Source organism: Gobio gobio, assembly GCF_949357685.1.
Source record: "Gobio gobio genome assembly, chromosome: 21".
NCBI lineage: Eukaryota > Metazoa > Chordata > Actinopteri > Cypriniformes > Gobionidae > Gobio > Gobio gobio.
This window is the reverse complement of record NC_137117.1, coordinates 18944524-18960116: the sequence shown is the minus strand read 5'-3', so window position 1 is coordinate 18960116 and position 15593 is coordinate 18944524. Positions and strand designations below refer to the sequence as shown.

At 38.6% G+C, this 15593-nt stretch overlaps 1 protein-coding gene across 2 annotated transcripts in view; it reads right to left on the bottom strand.

Annotated features, from left to right (window-relative positions):
* Nucleotides 1–210: 210 nt before the first annotated feature.
* ankrd52a (ankyrin repeat domain 52a) overlaps nucleotides 211–15593 on the bottom strand; it is a 30865-nt gene continuing 15482 nt past the window's right edge. The window contains exons 16-28 of one of the 2 annotated variants that reach the window (XM_079803527.1): nucleotides 10528–10639; nucleotides 10345–10416; nucleotides 10015–10216; nucleotides 9847–9934; nucleotides 7630–7747; nucleotides 7330–7549; nucleotides 7151–7241; nucleotides 6270–6356; nucleotides 6016–6161; nucleotides 5826–5908; nucleotides 5160–5242; nucleotides 4887–4978; nucleotides 211–3591 (exon numbers count right to left, since the gene is read on the bottom strand). In XM_079803527.1, coding sequence (XP_079659653.1) covers nucleotides 3341–3591; nucleotides 4887–4978; nucleotides 5160–5242; nucleotides 5826–5908; nucleotides 6016–6161; nucleotides 6270–6356; nucleotides 7151–7241; nucleotides 7330–7549; nucleotides 7630–7747; nucleotides 9847–9934; nucleotides 10015–10216; nucleotides 10345–10416; nucleotides 10528–10639 — 1645 coding nt within the window. In that variant the 3' untranslated portion in view covers nucleotides 211–3340. The remainder of the gene's footprint in view (nucleotides 3592–4886; nucleotides 4979–5159; nucleotides 5243–5825; nucleotides 5909–6015; nucleotides 6162–6269; nucleotides 6357–7150; nucleotides 7242–7329; nucleotides 7550–7629; nucleotides 7748–9846; nucleotides 9935–10014; nucleotides 10217–10344; nucleotides 10417–10527; nucleotides 10640–15593) is intronic. The other variant, XM_079803528.1, reaches the window with a different exon arrangement.

The window sequence follows — 15593 nt, the reverse complement described above, 5'->3', positions numbered from 1 at the left end:
GAACAGGTGGAAGGGAGCTCCACCAAGAGCCAACCAGCCCATCAGTATAGCTTAGTTAAGAATATACTGGCATTTTGAGACAGTCTGATTGTGAACGTACTGGCATTTTACAATAATTAACACACTATGTGGATCTCCAAAAAAAAAATATATAAATGGGCACAGTAGCTTATGCTAGCTTAGACTTCGTTGTTGTTTTTTTTTGGTAATGGTCTTGATGCACACTCAAAAACTGAACCCAAGGATTCATTCATTCACATTTTACAAATGTGTCAAAATGAGAAAGGGAAAAGAAAAGTTATGGCACTAAATGATTTCAAGGAGGAATCTCCCCTTTATAAGTTATACTCTACCCTAAAACAAAAAGTCTTGCCACTTTGTGACCGGTTCCCTTATTGTTCGAATACAGAACACCAAATGCACTAACTCAATATATTAAAAGTTCTGAAAGGGTTCAGTTCCAAAGTTCCAGTTGTCAAGCTAATTATATAAATCGTTAACTACTGCATACAAGATTTTCACCAACATCGAAGCAAGCTGCTACCATCACGGCATACATTCGACGAAACAGTTTTAGTGCAATGCCAATAAGACAATTAGAGATTTGAGGAATTAAAACAAGTACATTTTAGTTTGTTTTGGCTGGATAAGAATAAAAAATAAAAAAAATTGCTCCAAGATACAATCAAAAGCAGCACTTTTTCTTGAACCAAATGAAATGTATTACTAATCACAGTCTCCACGGGCACTTGTTTTTCGACCTAAACTACGTGTGGTATGATTAGCTAGGCTAAATTTATAAATAATAATTTGTTTTTCTACAACAACAACAACAAGCAGTATAACTGGCAGTGCAAATAACTTCAAGCTCATAATCAACTTGCACTTCATTGTCGTACCCCGAGCTGTCTATACACGCATTACTTCCCCTCCACCAAACCGCAGCAAAAGTTAGTGTACGTAATAAAGTCAAGATCAAGTACAGGTAAATAAGCTTGAATTAAACTCCCACAAAAGGAACTTCCTTTAGTCATGTAGCCCATTTAGAAATATTTCCCAGGCAAAACACTGTTACAACTTGACTAATCCGATTTGCACGCATGCACGTTTGTACTCTTGCAAGTAGAAGTCAGATATTTGCCCATTTACAGCTTGTGATAGATGCAAAAGCGTATTATTATTTTTTTTACCTTTTTTGTAACTGAACAAGCAAGTGCTTTATATCAGGCCAGCGTACAGTGGAGAAACTTGTTTAAGCAGCCAAAACTTGTCATTACCATGACGAAGAGGTCATTTCATAAATCAGTATAAATATGCTCTCCACACAGCCTTTAAACATCTAACGTTACGGTTTAATTTTTCTACGCACCTTCATTAATCGATAAAATATCAGTTACAATACTACTATGTCTACATCACTAAAATCCTGATATACTGTAATGAAAGTAATAGTATTGGTATAATTGAAAACAAGTCCACATTTCACACCTGAAGTATGCATTAGTTCATAGATGTCTTAAGGGGTTTAGATCTTCCTAATTGTTAAAAAATGTTGATGCCGTTGCTCGTTTAGGAAAAAAGAAATCTATGGCAAAATTAAAAGCCCTTTCAACTGATTGTCTCATTACTGACTGAGCATATATTGCCTGTTTGTGGTGCACAAAAAAAAAAAAAAAGGGATATTTTAAACACTCATTCACATGTTCTTATTTTGTGTTTAGGTGCAAAAAACCTAAAGGAAGCACAATCTTAACTTTGTTAATCTACCTTTGGCAATAAGGAAGCATTTTATAAAGAGCAGGGGTGAATATTTCAGTATTTCAATTGAAAATATTTTTTTTTGGATATCTACTAGTTTCTAATAAAATGCTTTTTAGAAATCGCGCAACTTTGGTCATACCCATGACTGCTCCCCAACACCATAAAGAAATATAAAAAGGTCCGATCAGCCTCAACACTTTGTTTTTGCAAACTTGACATACACACTCCCCCAAGCGGGTTCTGATATATGAATCATATGTTCATCTATCTAGGTAATCATTTCATAACGGATTATAGTGAAAAACTTAACTCATGTTTCACTGGTCAAAGCACCATTTCGACAACTTTTGGGGAGTGCATATGGTGTGTTTATCTAATCGGACCCTAGGTAGACAAAAACGAATTCAGTAGGCACTGTGAAAGCAACTCCACACTAAATATTATAACAATAAACTAGCAAAGCAGTAGATTTAATTGAAGATATTTTACGAGGCCCTGCCAACCCAAAACAAACCAAAATAAATATAAAACCGAAGGTCTAAAGGAGCAAGTACTGTGTATGACGTTAGCATCTGTAATGACATTTGTGCTTTCTATACTTCCTTAGTGTAGTATTTTCATCATAATGTTTTAAACGCCCAAAATCATGACACTTTAAATTCCTCTTTCTTCTGCCCACTTACAAACAGTGATCTGGACTACCCATTACCTTCAATGTAAACCTAATATGAATTTCCCACCTCAAAACCCATCCAAACACTATCCCTTTTCTCTCTAACAGTAAACAAGCGTTATATTATATCAGACCCCTCTAACAGAAGGTCATTGGTCTTTTGGCTTAAGGTAGTATGGTTTCCCTTCTGTCAAAATGATTCTGTAAGTTTTTTTTTTCTTTTCCTGATCTGTGCTAAATCAGATTGCACCTCACATAAAAACCTCAAAAAGTAAAAATCAAGTATGGGATGAAAAACTTGGACTGTTGCGCAAAAGTGGATGTCACATACACGCGCACGCACGCACACATACATACACACAAGACCACTATCAAATACATGGTCCCGCAAATTCATGCAAATCTAGTGTAACCCGTTTAAATTGTTCCTCAGGGCAGGCTGTAAATTCCTATGCAAGGCCACAGCGTCACGCAAATAGGAGGCATGATATGGAAACCCATCCATTATCACTGTTACCATGGAGACACACAGCTGCATAATTCTAACATAAACCAAGTCAAATCGACTGTAATGAAGAAATAAGGACTGACTCGCCAGTGATGGATACTGGTTTCGAATAGATGGCTTAGATTCAGATTTTAGATGACTTAGACTCATATTGAATGGACAGCATCTAAGATGGGAGTCAGGGGGTGGGAGAAAAAGGAAAGTGGGGGAAAATAAATAGAAATAAATAGCTATTTTGTCCTCTCGTGTTCGCTCTCTACTGAGATGTGAAGAAAAGCATTGATACTGGCACAGAAGGGATGTGTGGCTGTAATTGCATATAGGTTTATCTAGGTGTGTAGAGAGGACCAAACCAAAATCGACCACGCATTTTGTTTTTTTTAACAAGCAAGAACGCCTCACTCGGTCAAGCAGCCATCCAAGCCGATGGTAGCGCCATGGCGATCTTTGCCGTAACCATGGTGAAGGCCTCCATTGGGCAGGGGGGGGCAGGCGGCAGTGATGCCACAGTGCTTGAGCAGGTTGAGGCTGGGAGAAGAGGGTGAGGATGAGGAAGGTGTGGAGGAGGAAGGCTTCATGGTTGACAGAATGAGAGCTAGGCAGTCAGCGACAGCTTTATTGGATGCGCAAGCCAGGGCTGGTGTATGACCTGTGACATCACAAAAACACAGAGACATTTAGTCAAGGAGTGAACATTTAGGGAACTCGTTCAAACACATTAGTTACATGATTCATAGCGCATGTGTTAAGATGGAGCCCTATGCTAATGCACTAGATTTTATATAAGAATACAAGTCCCATTGTTTTTATCATCTGTAATGTGCAGCGGCTAACCCAAAGCGACATGTGATGCAATTAACATCAAGCATGCAAAGCACACACAGAATATCGGTTCTAGCACTGCAACACTTGACGTCGCAGCCCATTCATCATCATATTGAAAAGCAGTCAACCAAACTTCAAATTATACCGCTCAATTTAAATTGTCAGTTGTAAAGTAGGTCAGCGTGACAACCAAAATTCACCTCATACACCATATTTGAATTTAACCATTTGTCATCTTTACATTCTGCTCGCCAAATTTTCAACAATTGCATGAGTTATTCCATTGGACTACACAGAAACTCTCCTCAAATTCTCACTCTCGACTGACCCTCGAGTCACTTTTTGCAGGTAAATTATGTTGGTTTTCCCCCCAGTAAATTACTGAATTGGTCAACGCAACTAGTCGGTTGTTGGCGAATTGGAAATGACTGTTCTGGTCTGTATATTCCTACAGAAACTTTTTTTCATTATTTCTGAATGTAACAATAAAACGTGACTTGTCTGTTGTGATTTGTCAGGTCAAATTTTTCACGCATTTTTCAATATGCTATATGTATTTGCAGGCTTAAAGGGATAGTTCACCCAAAATTAAAAATTCTGTCATCATTTACTCACACTCAAGTCGTTCCAAATCTGTACGAGTTTCTTTTTTCTGCTGAACACAAAAGAAGATATTTTCAAGAATGTCAGTAACCACACAGTTAATGGTAATGGCTACCATCAACTGTCTGGTTACCAACATTCTTTTTAAATAAGAATTAGAAATAAGAAAAACTCATACAGGTTTGGATTTGGAACAACTTGAGTGAGTAAATTATGACAAATTTCATGTTTGGGTGAACTATCCCTTTAATCTAGCTAACCTAAAATGGCGATAATCAACAGATTTGCGATGTTCAGAAAAAAGTTGGTTACTAGACTGCAAACTTCAGCAGTATTAACATGAGATTATTATTCTAATAATTATTCTGTGGAAACAAATGCATAATTCACCTTTTACCCCTAATATTAATGCCACCCATGTTGTCATCTTACTGCTGTGAGCAACTCACACAAATTGTGCCCAAAAAAAAAAAAAAAACTACCACAAAACATTAATTCTGTACTATACTGTCTTACCTTCCTCATCCACTGCCAGCACTGTGGCTCCACGATTCAGCAAGGCCTGAACCACGGTGGCCAAACCATTCCTGGCGGCAATATGGAGGGGCCTGAAATATAGAGAAAATTAAGTTACATTGCAAAGTAGAGTGTGTAATTACTGTGCCACAAAGGTAAACAAAGCCCATTTTGCCGCTTCAGGCTGGTCAGGATGCTCAAACAAAAGATCTGATAATGATAATGCAGAGCTATGCACAACGTAAAACTGCAAACTGTGACAAAGATACTCACATCTGAAGCATACTGTTGGTTGCGTTTATGAGGATAGGGTTGTGGATCTCCTTCAAGATCAGCATGGCACACATTTCATGAGCCTTTAAACAAACAGCAATATCCATAACGGCCCAATGATTTCCACACATACATAAGGAATATACATTTTTCTTCCATGTTTCAATTTTAACAGTAAATCTTTGATGGGCAGTACTTTGCCCAAAAATAAAACATTTTTTATTCCCATTTGATTACATTTTCAAAAAATAAATGTATCAAATTAAATTAAAACAGGTAACACAGAGCATTTAAAAAAATAAAACATTGAATAGATTACTACTATGGTAAGAATGAATAAATTATTAAATTGTTAACATTTTTATGAATTCAATTGGATTAGATGTGGTTTGTTTAAAATGTAATAGTCAAAAAGTATTAAAACTGAATAATGGAAAACAATTTTAGCTCACTAGAATTGTATTACTTGTGTTAAACTTACATAAAATGTAACAATTTATTGTTTCATGATTTCAATGAATGTGACATGCTTTTTGATTGCCAAAATCTAATTTAACAATTAAAATGTAATCTAAAACACATTTAAATGAAAAAAAGAGGAAGAAACAAAACATCAAAGAAAATAAAATAAAAAGGATTTTATAGGGCCCTAGCTATGTTTGTTACCTTGCTGCAGGCCAGGTGCAGGGCAGTGTTCTTGTTCACATCCAGGAGGGACAGGTCAGCTTTGGCTCTGTGCAGCAGCAGGGCTGCATACAACAATAAAAACATCTGCTAAAACTAAGGAGTCGCATGTTTTACAATGTCTGAGGTTTCAGTCTGGGATTTCTCATTTGACACACAGTGAAACTCTTACCTACGGCACCGCTTTGGCCATTATCAGCAGCCACCATCAGTGCAGAACGCCCTGAGTGGTCCACGGCGTTGATGTCAGCTCCGTGCCGCAGAACCAGCTGCAGCCCAGCCACGTCCTCAGCAACTGCGGCCGCGTGAAGCGGGGTCCTGGGAGCAAGATGTCATTTAGCTAGTAGATTTTATGTAATGGTTTTCAATTCGTAACTATTTGACAGCTACTACACAGCAATAGTATATATAAATAATTGCACTAACCTTCCTTTGGCATCCCTGATGTTTACCAGCAATTTACAAACACTGGATTCCAACAGCAGCTCTGCAGAACCACTATGGCCATTAATGCTGCAATGGGATGGAAAGAACATGCAGCATGGCGATTAGAAAACGCATGCCTTAAATTATTCATAATTTAATTAACAGTTTTATTTATATACTCATTGCATATCAAAAACTTTATATCAGCTTTGTTTACACTACACAGAATAGAGACTATAATGATGCAATGGCTAATTCAAATTTCTGTGGCTGTAAAGGACATAAATTTGAACTAGTAACCAAGTACACTATTTTCAGAGTACAAACTGCATTCAGATTTAAAGATTATGAAAAGTTGCTACATTTATTAGATCAGAAACAATAATACTGTGAAATATGACAATTTTATATAACTGGTTTTGTTTTAAAATGAAATGTATTCCTGTGATGGCAAAGCTGAAATTTTCAGCGTGATTACTTTAGTCTTCAGTGTCACATGATATCATGGAAACCATGAATCATTTTTCCAAGATTCTTTCCATTTAATTAATAGAAAGTAAAAAAATATATATTTATTGGAAACAAGTTTTGAACGGTAGTGTACATTGGGGTGGTACTGGGTCAAAGAAATTGTAAGCATTATTTACACCATTATTGCTATTACTGACTGAGGTAAATCTGAAGCAATCCAAGTCCAAATTGCAAATATAAGAAAATAAGCAAAAAATATTAGAGTGGATAATAACTAGATTTATTTATAACAATTACTTTTTGAATATTTTCCTTTTTCAGTTCAGTTTCTGTCTTTCCAGGAATTATTACAACATCAAAAACAAGTACACCACCTTTGAAAATGAAATGAGAAATACTTCAATACTCACAGAGCACAGTGCAGTGGGGTGAAGGGGTTTCCCTCCTGGATACTACATGGTTTAAGTTCAAGTAAAACGTCCAAACAGTCTTCATGACCTGCTTCACAAGTTATGCATGTTGCTTATTTAACCAATTATAGTTTTAGTAATGTGAACGGTTAAGGGGCTCATAAGGTCTGAACTCTTACCGTGATAGGCTGCCCAGTGTGCGGGTGTGTAGCCGTGGCGGTCTGTGATTGGGTCGTGGGGATGGGAGTGGTCAGCAGCAGAAAGAAGATTGGAGAGAATGTCAGCATGGCCACAAGAGGCAGCCAGATGGACTGCGGTTCGCCCCTGAAAATCTCTGCTAAGGACTGAGACGTTGTGGGACAGCAGGGCGGTTATACAGTCCTCCCGACCCATCACCGCCTACAAAAACAGTCCTGTTAGAAACCCCTCGCATTATGAAGACTACGATGCAAACTTTACAGATGTTTTCAGGATCTCACCCCTCTGTGTAAGGCTGTTCTTCCTCTCCTGTCTCTCATATCAGGGCAAGCTCCTCTCTCCAGCAGCAGATGCACGCAGTCAGTGTGTCCCCCCAGCACTGCCAGCATTAGTGGAGTTCTATGAAAATGGGGAGATCATCAACAACTGTAAGCTGAAAATTCAGAGCTGATGTAATACAGTTGATACTTTTTCAACCTTTTAAAATTGTTTTTATAATTTGTATACGAGGATCTCCTTGATAAAATAAAGTGCTATGCATTACTTGTTTTGTTTATTCGAAAGTGCCGTTTTTGTCACTATTATGATTTTCTTTATACAAACAGGAATTAATAATTTGTATTTTTTGTTTACATCTTTGATAGATATATATACATACTCACCTAAAGGATTATTAGGAACACCATACTAATACTGTGTTTGAACCCCTTTCGCCTTCAGAACTGCCTTAATTCTACATGGCATTGATTCAACAAGGTGCTGAAAGCATTCTTTAAAAATGTTGGCCCATATTGATAGGATAGCATCTTGCAGTTGATGGAGATTTGTGGGATGCACATCCAGGGCACGAAGCTCCCGTCCCACCACATCCCAAAGATGCTCTATTGGGTTGAGATCTGGTGACTGTGGGGGCCATTTTAGTACAGTGAACTCATTGTCATGTTCAAGAAACCAATTTGAAATGATTCGAGCTTTGTGACATGGTGCATTATCCTGCTGGAAGTAGCCATCAGAGGATGGGTACATGGTGGTCATAAAGGGATGGACATGATCAGAAACAATGCTCAGGTAGGCCGTGGCATTTAAACGATGCCCAATTGGCACTAAGGGGCCTAAAGTGTGCCAAGAAAACATCCCCCACACCATTACACCACCACCACCAGCCTGCACAGTGGTAACAAGGCATGATGGATCCATGTTCTCATTCTGTTTACGCCAAATTCTGACTCTACCATCTGAATGTCTCAACCGAAATCGAGACTCATCAGACCAGGCAATTTTTTTCCAGTCTTCAACTGTCCAATTTTGGTCAGCTCGTGCAAATTGTAGCCTCTTTTTCCTATTTGTAGTGGAGATGAGTGGTACCCAGTGGGGTCTTCTGCTGTTGTAGCCCATCCGCCTCAAGGTTGTGCGTGTTGTGGCTTCACAAATGCTTTGCTGCATACCTCGGTTGTAACGAGTGGTTATTTCAGTCAAAGTTGCTCTTCTATCAGCTTGAATCAGTCGGCCCATTCTCCTCTGACCTCTAGCATCAACAAGGCATTTTCGCTCACAGGACTGCCATATACTAGATGTTATTCCCTTTTCACACCATTGTTTGTAAACCCTAGAAATGGTTGTGTGTGAAAATCCCAGTAACTGAGCAGATTGTGAAATACTCAGACCGGCCCGTCTGGCAACAACAACCATGCCTTTGCTTTAACCAAAATTGCTTAAATCACCTTTCCTACCCATTCTGACATTCAGTTTGGAGTTCAGGAGATTGTCTTGACCAGGACCACACCCCTAAATGCATTGAAGCAACTGCCATGTGATTGGTTGATTAGATAATTGCATTAATGAGAAATTTAACAGGTGTTCCTAATAATCCTTTAGGTGAGTGTATATGTGGTATGAAAAAGTATTATTTTAGCAAATATGTGTAAATAAACATTACACAGGGTGTGACATGAATAGTTCTTAACTAAAATATTTACAAATGCTTGAATCTCTTTTTGATTCAAGTTTTTGAAACCCAGGCAACCTGAGTATTATAGTATATTAACAGATAATATTTATTATTATTATTATTATTATTATTAGGAATATTAGTAGAATATTATTATACAATAATAACAAATATTTAAGAGCAATGTGGTCCAGAAACAGGCTCAAGCCTTCATTTCAAACAAAGATTTTGGAGTAAAAGTTGATTAATTTGAGTTTAATATTAATAATAAATTTGTATCTATATTAATATAATTACAATATATATATATATATATATATATATATATATATAAATACAATTATATTAATATTAAAATACAAACTCAATAGTCTAAAAATACTATTTTAATGAGCTCATTCTAAATTGTTGCATATTTGGGCAATTATTAAATCGCATTATGCAAGATGCATTACATGCGCTTCCCTGTATATTAACACTGAATACGGTGAGTAAAAAATTTGTAAAAAAGACAAAAGAAACCATAAATGAGCCATGAGCTCATACGTACTGTCCCTCCGCGTCTGTAACATTAACATGGTCGGCTCCTCCCTCACTACAGAGCAGCATCCGCAGACATTCTGAGTGGCCGTTGGCAGCTGTCAACAAACATGGATTTGTCAAACTCCCACACAAAGATAGTTTCACAAACTAATTCACACATTCACGTGTTCTATACCTGCAACATGAAGAGGGCCCCATTTGCTGCAGTTTTCCGTGAGCAGACAAGATGCTGATTGGCCGAGCAGGAGCTCTACGCAGTGGGCGTGTCCTCTTTGAGAGGCCAAGTACAGCACAGAGCGCCCAACCGGGTCACATGCATCCACACACGCTCCAGACTCAATTAACACTGTGACACATTCCCAGTGACCTGACTCCACCTGACAGCAAAAGGATAAAGGAAAGATCAATATAAACATATTCGTGCTGGGGAAAAATTAATCGTATCCAGAATAAAAGTTTGTGTTTACATAATATATGCAAGTAGAAGCTGTTGTTTTGTACGTACCGCCAAGTGTAGTGGACTGATGGACCCATCGCTTTCCGGGTCTCCAAGTGTGTTGAAGCACATCTCCAAAAGCTACAGAATAAAGACCATAAAGTGATATAACATATATTAAGTATTTAACTTAATAGAAAAAATGGGCTAAAAATCACAGTGGACAATGCTAGAGTGAAAGGTCAATCTCACCAGCTCCAGGTTTTGTTTGTTGCCGTGAGCCGCAGCGTAATGCACAGCACTGTATCCTTTAGTGTTGCACAGAGATGGATCAGCACCATTATCCAACAAATGCTCCACACACCTAAAATATCAAAATGCATGGGATTTAAAGACTGAAATGATAAGCAGTAATAACTCATATTTGCACAAAAGTTTGGGCTTTACATTTTTGAATTCGTCTCTTATGCTCACCAAGCCACAGTTTTGACATTGGCATCATGGGGGAAACTGCCATATAGATATTTTTAATATCTCAATTTGGCAGCAGGTATTTTAGCTCTTTCCCCATCCGCATTTTTTTTTTTTTTTATTCACAAAAGACTCATGGACCTCTGAATAATGGAATATCTGATTATGCAATATATCAAAAGAACAGACCCTTTGCTTTTAAGCAAAACGAACCCCTCCTATCTCCTATTGTCTCCTATAAGCTACTCTGTCAGCTCAAGCCTTTGTCAAATCTATCATGTTCTGTCATGTTTCCAAGAAACAAAACATCTAACATGTTTAGAAGAGGAATAATAGAAGAGGATTCAGCCCCCAGGTGTGTCCACAACTTCGAATCTGGCCCCCTTTTTAAAGAGTTTGGACACTCCTGCTCGCACGGATCCATAGCTGGGTGTAAGCACACAATCTGTGGGAATGCCTCAAATTATGCTCAATACACGCAATCCTGAAATTCAAGCCCTGTAACGCCAAAAATATTCATCCAGAGCAAATTAAACGAGTGAGTGAGAGGAGGCAGGTTTGTGTGGTCACAATACCAGCTGTGCTGAGATGCCCTCATCTCTCCGACAGCGAAAAAGCACAGCTGGCATTGTGAATCTATTCTGCTGAGTATTAGAAGATATTTCAGATATTTCATTATTGATACGTATTGAGAAATCAATATTTTTGACAAAAATGTATAGGCCTATATGATATATAATTTTTCAACCAGCCAAGGTGGCAAGTAGAAGTGAGTGTGTTACACTAATAAAATCCACCAGCATTTGTCGGGTGTTAATGGCAAGCCCTGTATATATTAGGGCTGGTCTAAATACCATTTTTTTGAGCTTCAAAGCTTCAGTAGTAATCAACTCCAAATATTCGAAGGTTCGGAGGGAGGGGGCTGAACATATTCTTTTCTCTAATAAAGGCAGGAATCTCGAGAAGCGGAGCGCCTCACGCGGGCAGGGCTTTTATTCTCAGGGCTCCAGAGTGCGACTAAATGGTCGCATTTTGCGACTAAAATTTGAGAGTGTGCGACTGAATTTTACATCCAGTCGCACATGTGCGACCAGTAAATTTGCCTGCTGTCGGTACTGGAGAAATTAAGAAAATACACTTACTAATTATAATTGATAGACGTTATGTCTGGCAAATTCTATCTTTGCCAGCCGTTTCTATATGAGAGATTATTAAACTATTTGTCCGTGATGCATTTTTGCCATTTGCAATCCAGAAGAGAGAGAAAGCGAGCAAGCTACAGCAACACAACACCACAGTCAGCTAATGAGTTAGGATGGCCAAGAACTAAACAAAAGTTTAGTCTGCTTAAACTTTAGGGATGTGCTGTGATATTAATCTAATTTTATTTTCGATTTTGGCTTCCAAGAGTTATAAAAAGATGATATGAGGTAAAACTATTCCTATAGCCGTGTTCAGTCGAGCGCGAGATCCTTCCCTTCACAGCTGCTGTCATTTCTCCCTAAACCTAAACTAAACGTCAAAATCAGTGATTGTTGTAAACTGCAGTCTCTACTGTTGCTTAACTGCGGGATGTGTTTGATAATAAAGAGCTATTAAATGCACAATAATCCGCGCAAAAGACGCGGTTTCCAACTTCAAGGCGGCGTGTGTGCTGCAAAATGGACCGACTTGCACTTATTATTTTAGGCTTCGTGTGCGCGTCTAAACCATCAAATAAACAACAAATAAACGGTGTCAAAATGACCGGATTGGAGAGTAGTTATTTAAACAGTTTATATCTTAAATGGGCGTAAATAGTTTGGAGAAATAGGAGAATATGATATTATTAGTTCTACAATCGATCGGTCTTAAAGGGGCAGCGTCTAACAAACCTGCTGACGATTGAGCCATTCATTCGAATCGAACAAAAGGCAAATAGAAAATATTCACATCTCTTGAATTAATAACTTTAGCTTTTATAAGCATTAATCTATCAATTTATACAGTGAAAACTATGCAGTGTTAAGGCCTGTTCACACCGGGACGATTTTCGCACGCGTTTATCGCCAACGTTTAACGCCTCGGGACTAAACAATGGGCGCCAATATGAGTGTTCACACCGACGCGCAAAACGCCAGGCGTAAAAGCGTAATTTTTAAAAAAACGCCTCGGGTTTGTTTTTTTATTTTGACGCGGCGCGTAAAAAACTGTCCGACCAATGAGATCGGCGCTTTTGTTCACGTGCCTGGAGCTGCTGAAGTGACAGTAAAACACGACTTGGTGGCACTCAAGCACAAAACGGTCTTGCCGAGCACACATTGATACGACGAAGAAGTAGTAAGTAGACAAAGAAGAAGATGAACTGCTAATGCTGCTTGCCAGTTAGCAAAAAGTGTGTGAATGGTTTTGTCCATATACATAATATGTCTATGGTTTTGGCAAGCACGTAAATACGGTCTCTCTTCTCCTTCTGTGTGACAAGCGAGTGTCAGAGGCTTAAAGTGCCGCAGCACCATCTTGTGTACCGGGAGCGCATCGACTGAATGTGCACGTTCACTCGGCGCAGCGCCAGTGGAAATCGCTTGGGTGTGAACACTCAAGACGCGCCGAAAAACATCACGAAAAACGCTGGCGATAAGCGCGTGCGATATTCGTCCCGGTGTGTACAGGCCTTTATTTTACATTTCATTACTTTATCAGATTTCTTTAGATATGAGGTTTGTTCTTTACTCTAATATTAATGTTAGTAGACCTTCTGAATGCCTGCAACTGGTCCATTTACAAATAGATGTTTTATATTTTTGTTCAAACTTTGCGGTTTCTTTTGCTATAGATATTTTACTTTTCAGATTATAAAGCCATATTAATTATGTTCTTAATTATGTTTTTTTTTTATAAATAAAAAATATAAAGTATAATAAAAAGAACCGGTAAGAATACTGTTAAAGTACCGGATCGATAAGCAGTATCGGTAAGAGTAGTAATACCATTAAAACCTTAACGATACCCATCCCTATTAGTAATACAGTGGACATTAGTAGATTTGGTTAGCATGTTGATTTACGGTGTGCGCCCCTAAAATTTCTGGTTGTGCCCCTAAAATTTTCAGTTGGGGGCCACTGTGCTCCTAGTGAAAAAAGTTAGTCTGGAGCCCTGATTCTCCAAGAACAGAAACTGCACTAGTGATACAAAACACACAGGTCTCAGGGCTCTACATAGTGACCATTTTGGGCGCATTTGCGCCTGGGAAAAAATATTTAGGCGCACCGGTGCAAGTGACCCGATCGATTCTCATGAATAGATGTATAATACAATCGGAATAAAAACTACAAACACTGACTGACTGAGCAACTGTTACGTTTTGTGCTGCAATCAACTGCTTTTCATGCCTTCTGTCAGCAGAGCATGTGCAAAAAACGTGTGCGACGGACTAACATTTTACAGATTGGAACCACGGTCTATGGGTGAAACGGGTGTGACACGGCCATGAACTTACCAGACACCTCGCGCTGATGTTTCTTTGCAGCCAAAATTAACTAGAAATACCACATTTGGATTATCATAAACAAGGTCGGAAATTAACAGGGGCTTGGGGCAAAAATGCCACCAAAAATGAATTAATAAACAATAATTTAAAAACGCTCCTGTATGAGTTCTTGATTTAATCTTTATCAGCTGCAGTCCATAACATTTATTGGGTTTAAAAATGACTAGATGTATATATGAGTACATCATGAATCCATTTTCCAAACCGTGTTTTTATCTTACCCTGAATCACTACAGTACACATATAATAAGTGTTTATATTCTGACTATTCAATTCCAGTTTTGGTCGCAGCGCTGCGGAGGAGCACAGTCCCTGCGTGACTCGCCATTAGGGCTGTGCAATTAATCGAATTTCGATTTCGATTTCGATTTCGCCTCCCAACGATCACCAAAATAGTACAATCGAGAAAAATCGATTATTTTGCCTTGCGTTCTGAATGAAACGCGCACGCGCACATCCGCCCCTCCCGAACCCACAAATCTCTATGAGGTCGTGAGTCTCGTGTGCATATCATCCGCTGGAATTTAAAAACTCGGCGCGAGTAAAGATGGCAGAAGGAGGGCAGTTATAGCAGCGTTTGGTGAGCAAAAAAGGCAAAACCAACTCCGTTGTCTGGGAACATTTTGGCTTCGAGGAATCAGAGGATAGCAGAAATATGTTTCGTGCAAGATTTGCTACATGGTAGTGTCTGCAACGCAAGGCAACACCACGAATTTGTTTAACCACTTGAAAATTAAACAGAGTGACCTATGACAATCTAATAAAGAAACAAAAACTGACGAGAGCAGGGGAGCCGTGTAAACGTCCTTTTTTTCCTTCATATTTTTCAAATAATTCTCTCTTTGTAAACTTTGTTCAATGCATGCGAGATTGCGAGTGCTGCCATATTTTCGAATATGACCAGTCGTTTTCACCGTCATCACGCGGGTTTAGTGCTTTAGGGTTTAGGTTTAGAATGAGAAGCCGCGCGCGCTGTGAGAAAATGTGTCTCTGTGCGTTCTTCCGAGAGCGCGCACACGTCTCTCAGCGCGCAAATATTGAGTTCTCTTTCAAGTCTTGCTCTTAAACGGACAAACTCACACAAAACGTATGTCAACATGTCCATCTTGATGAGTATCTTTGCAGACATAGTCTGTATATGCCTTAAGTGAACTTTATACAGTCGATAAAGAAGACGCGAGGTCTTAAAGGGGCAGTAGCCTTTACTGCTGTCTGTTTAATGTCAAACAACAAAAGACAAGGACATCACTCACTGCTCTTGATTGAATAGCTTTTGTAAATTTAATAGGATTAATCTTTAATTTATGCACTCAAATAT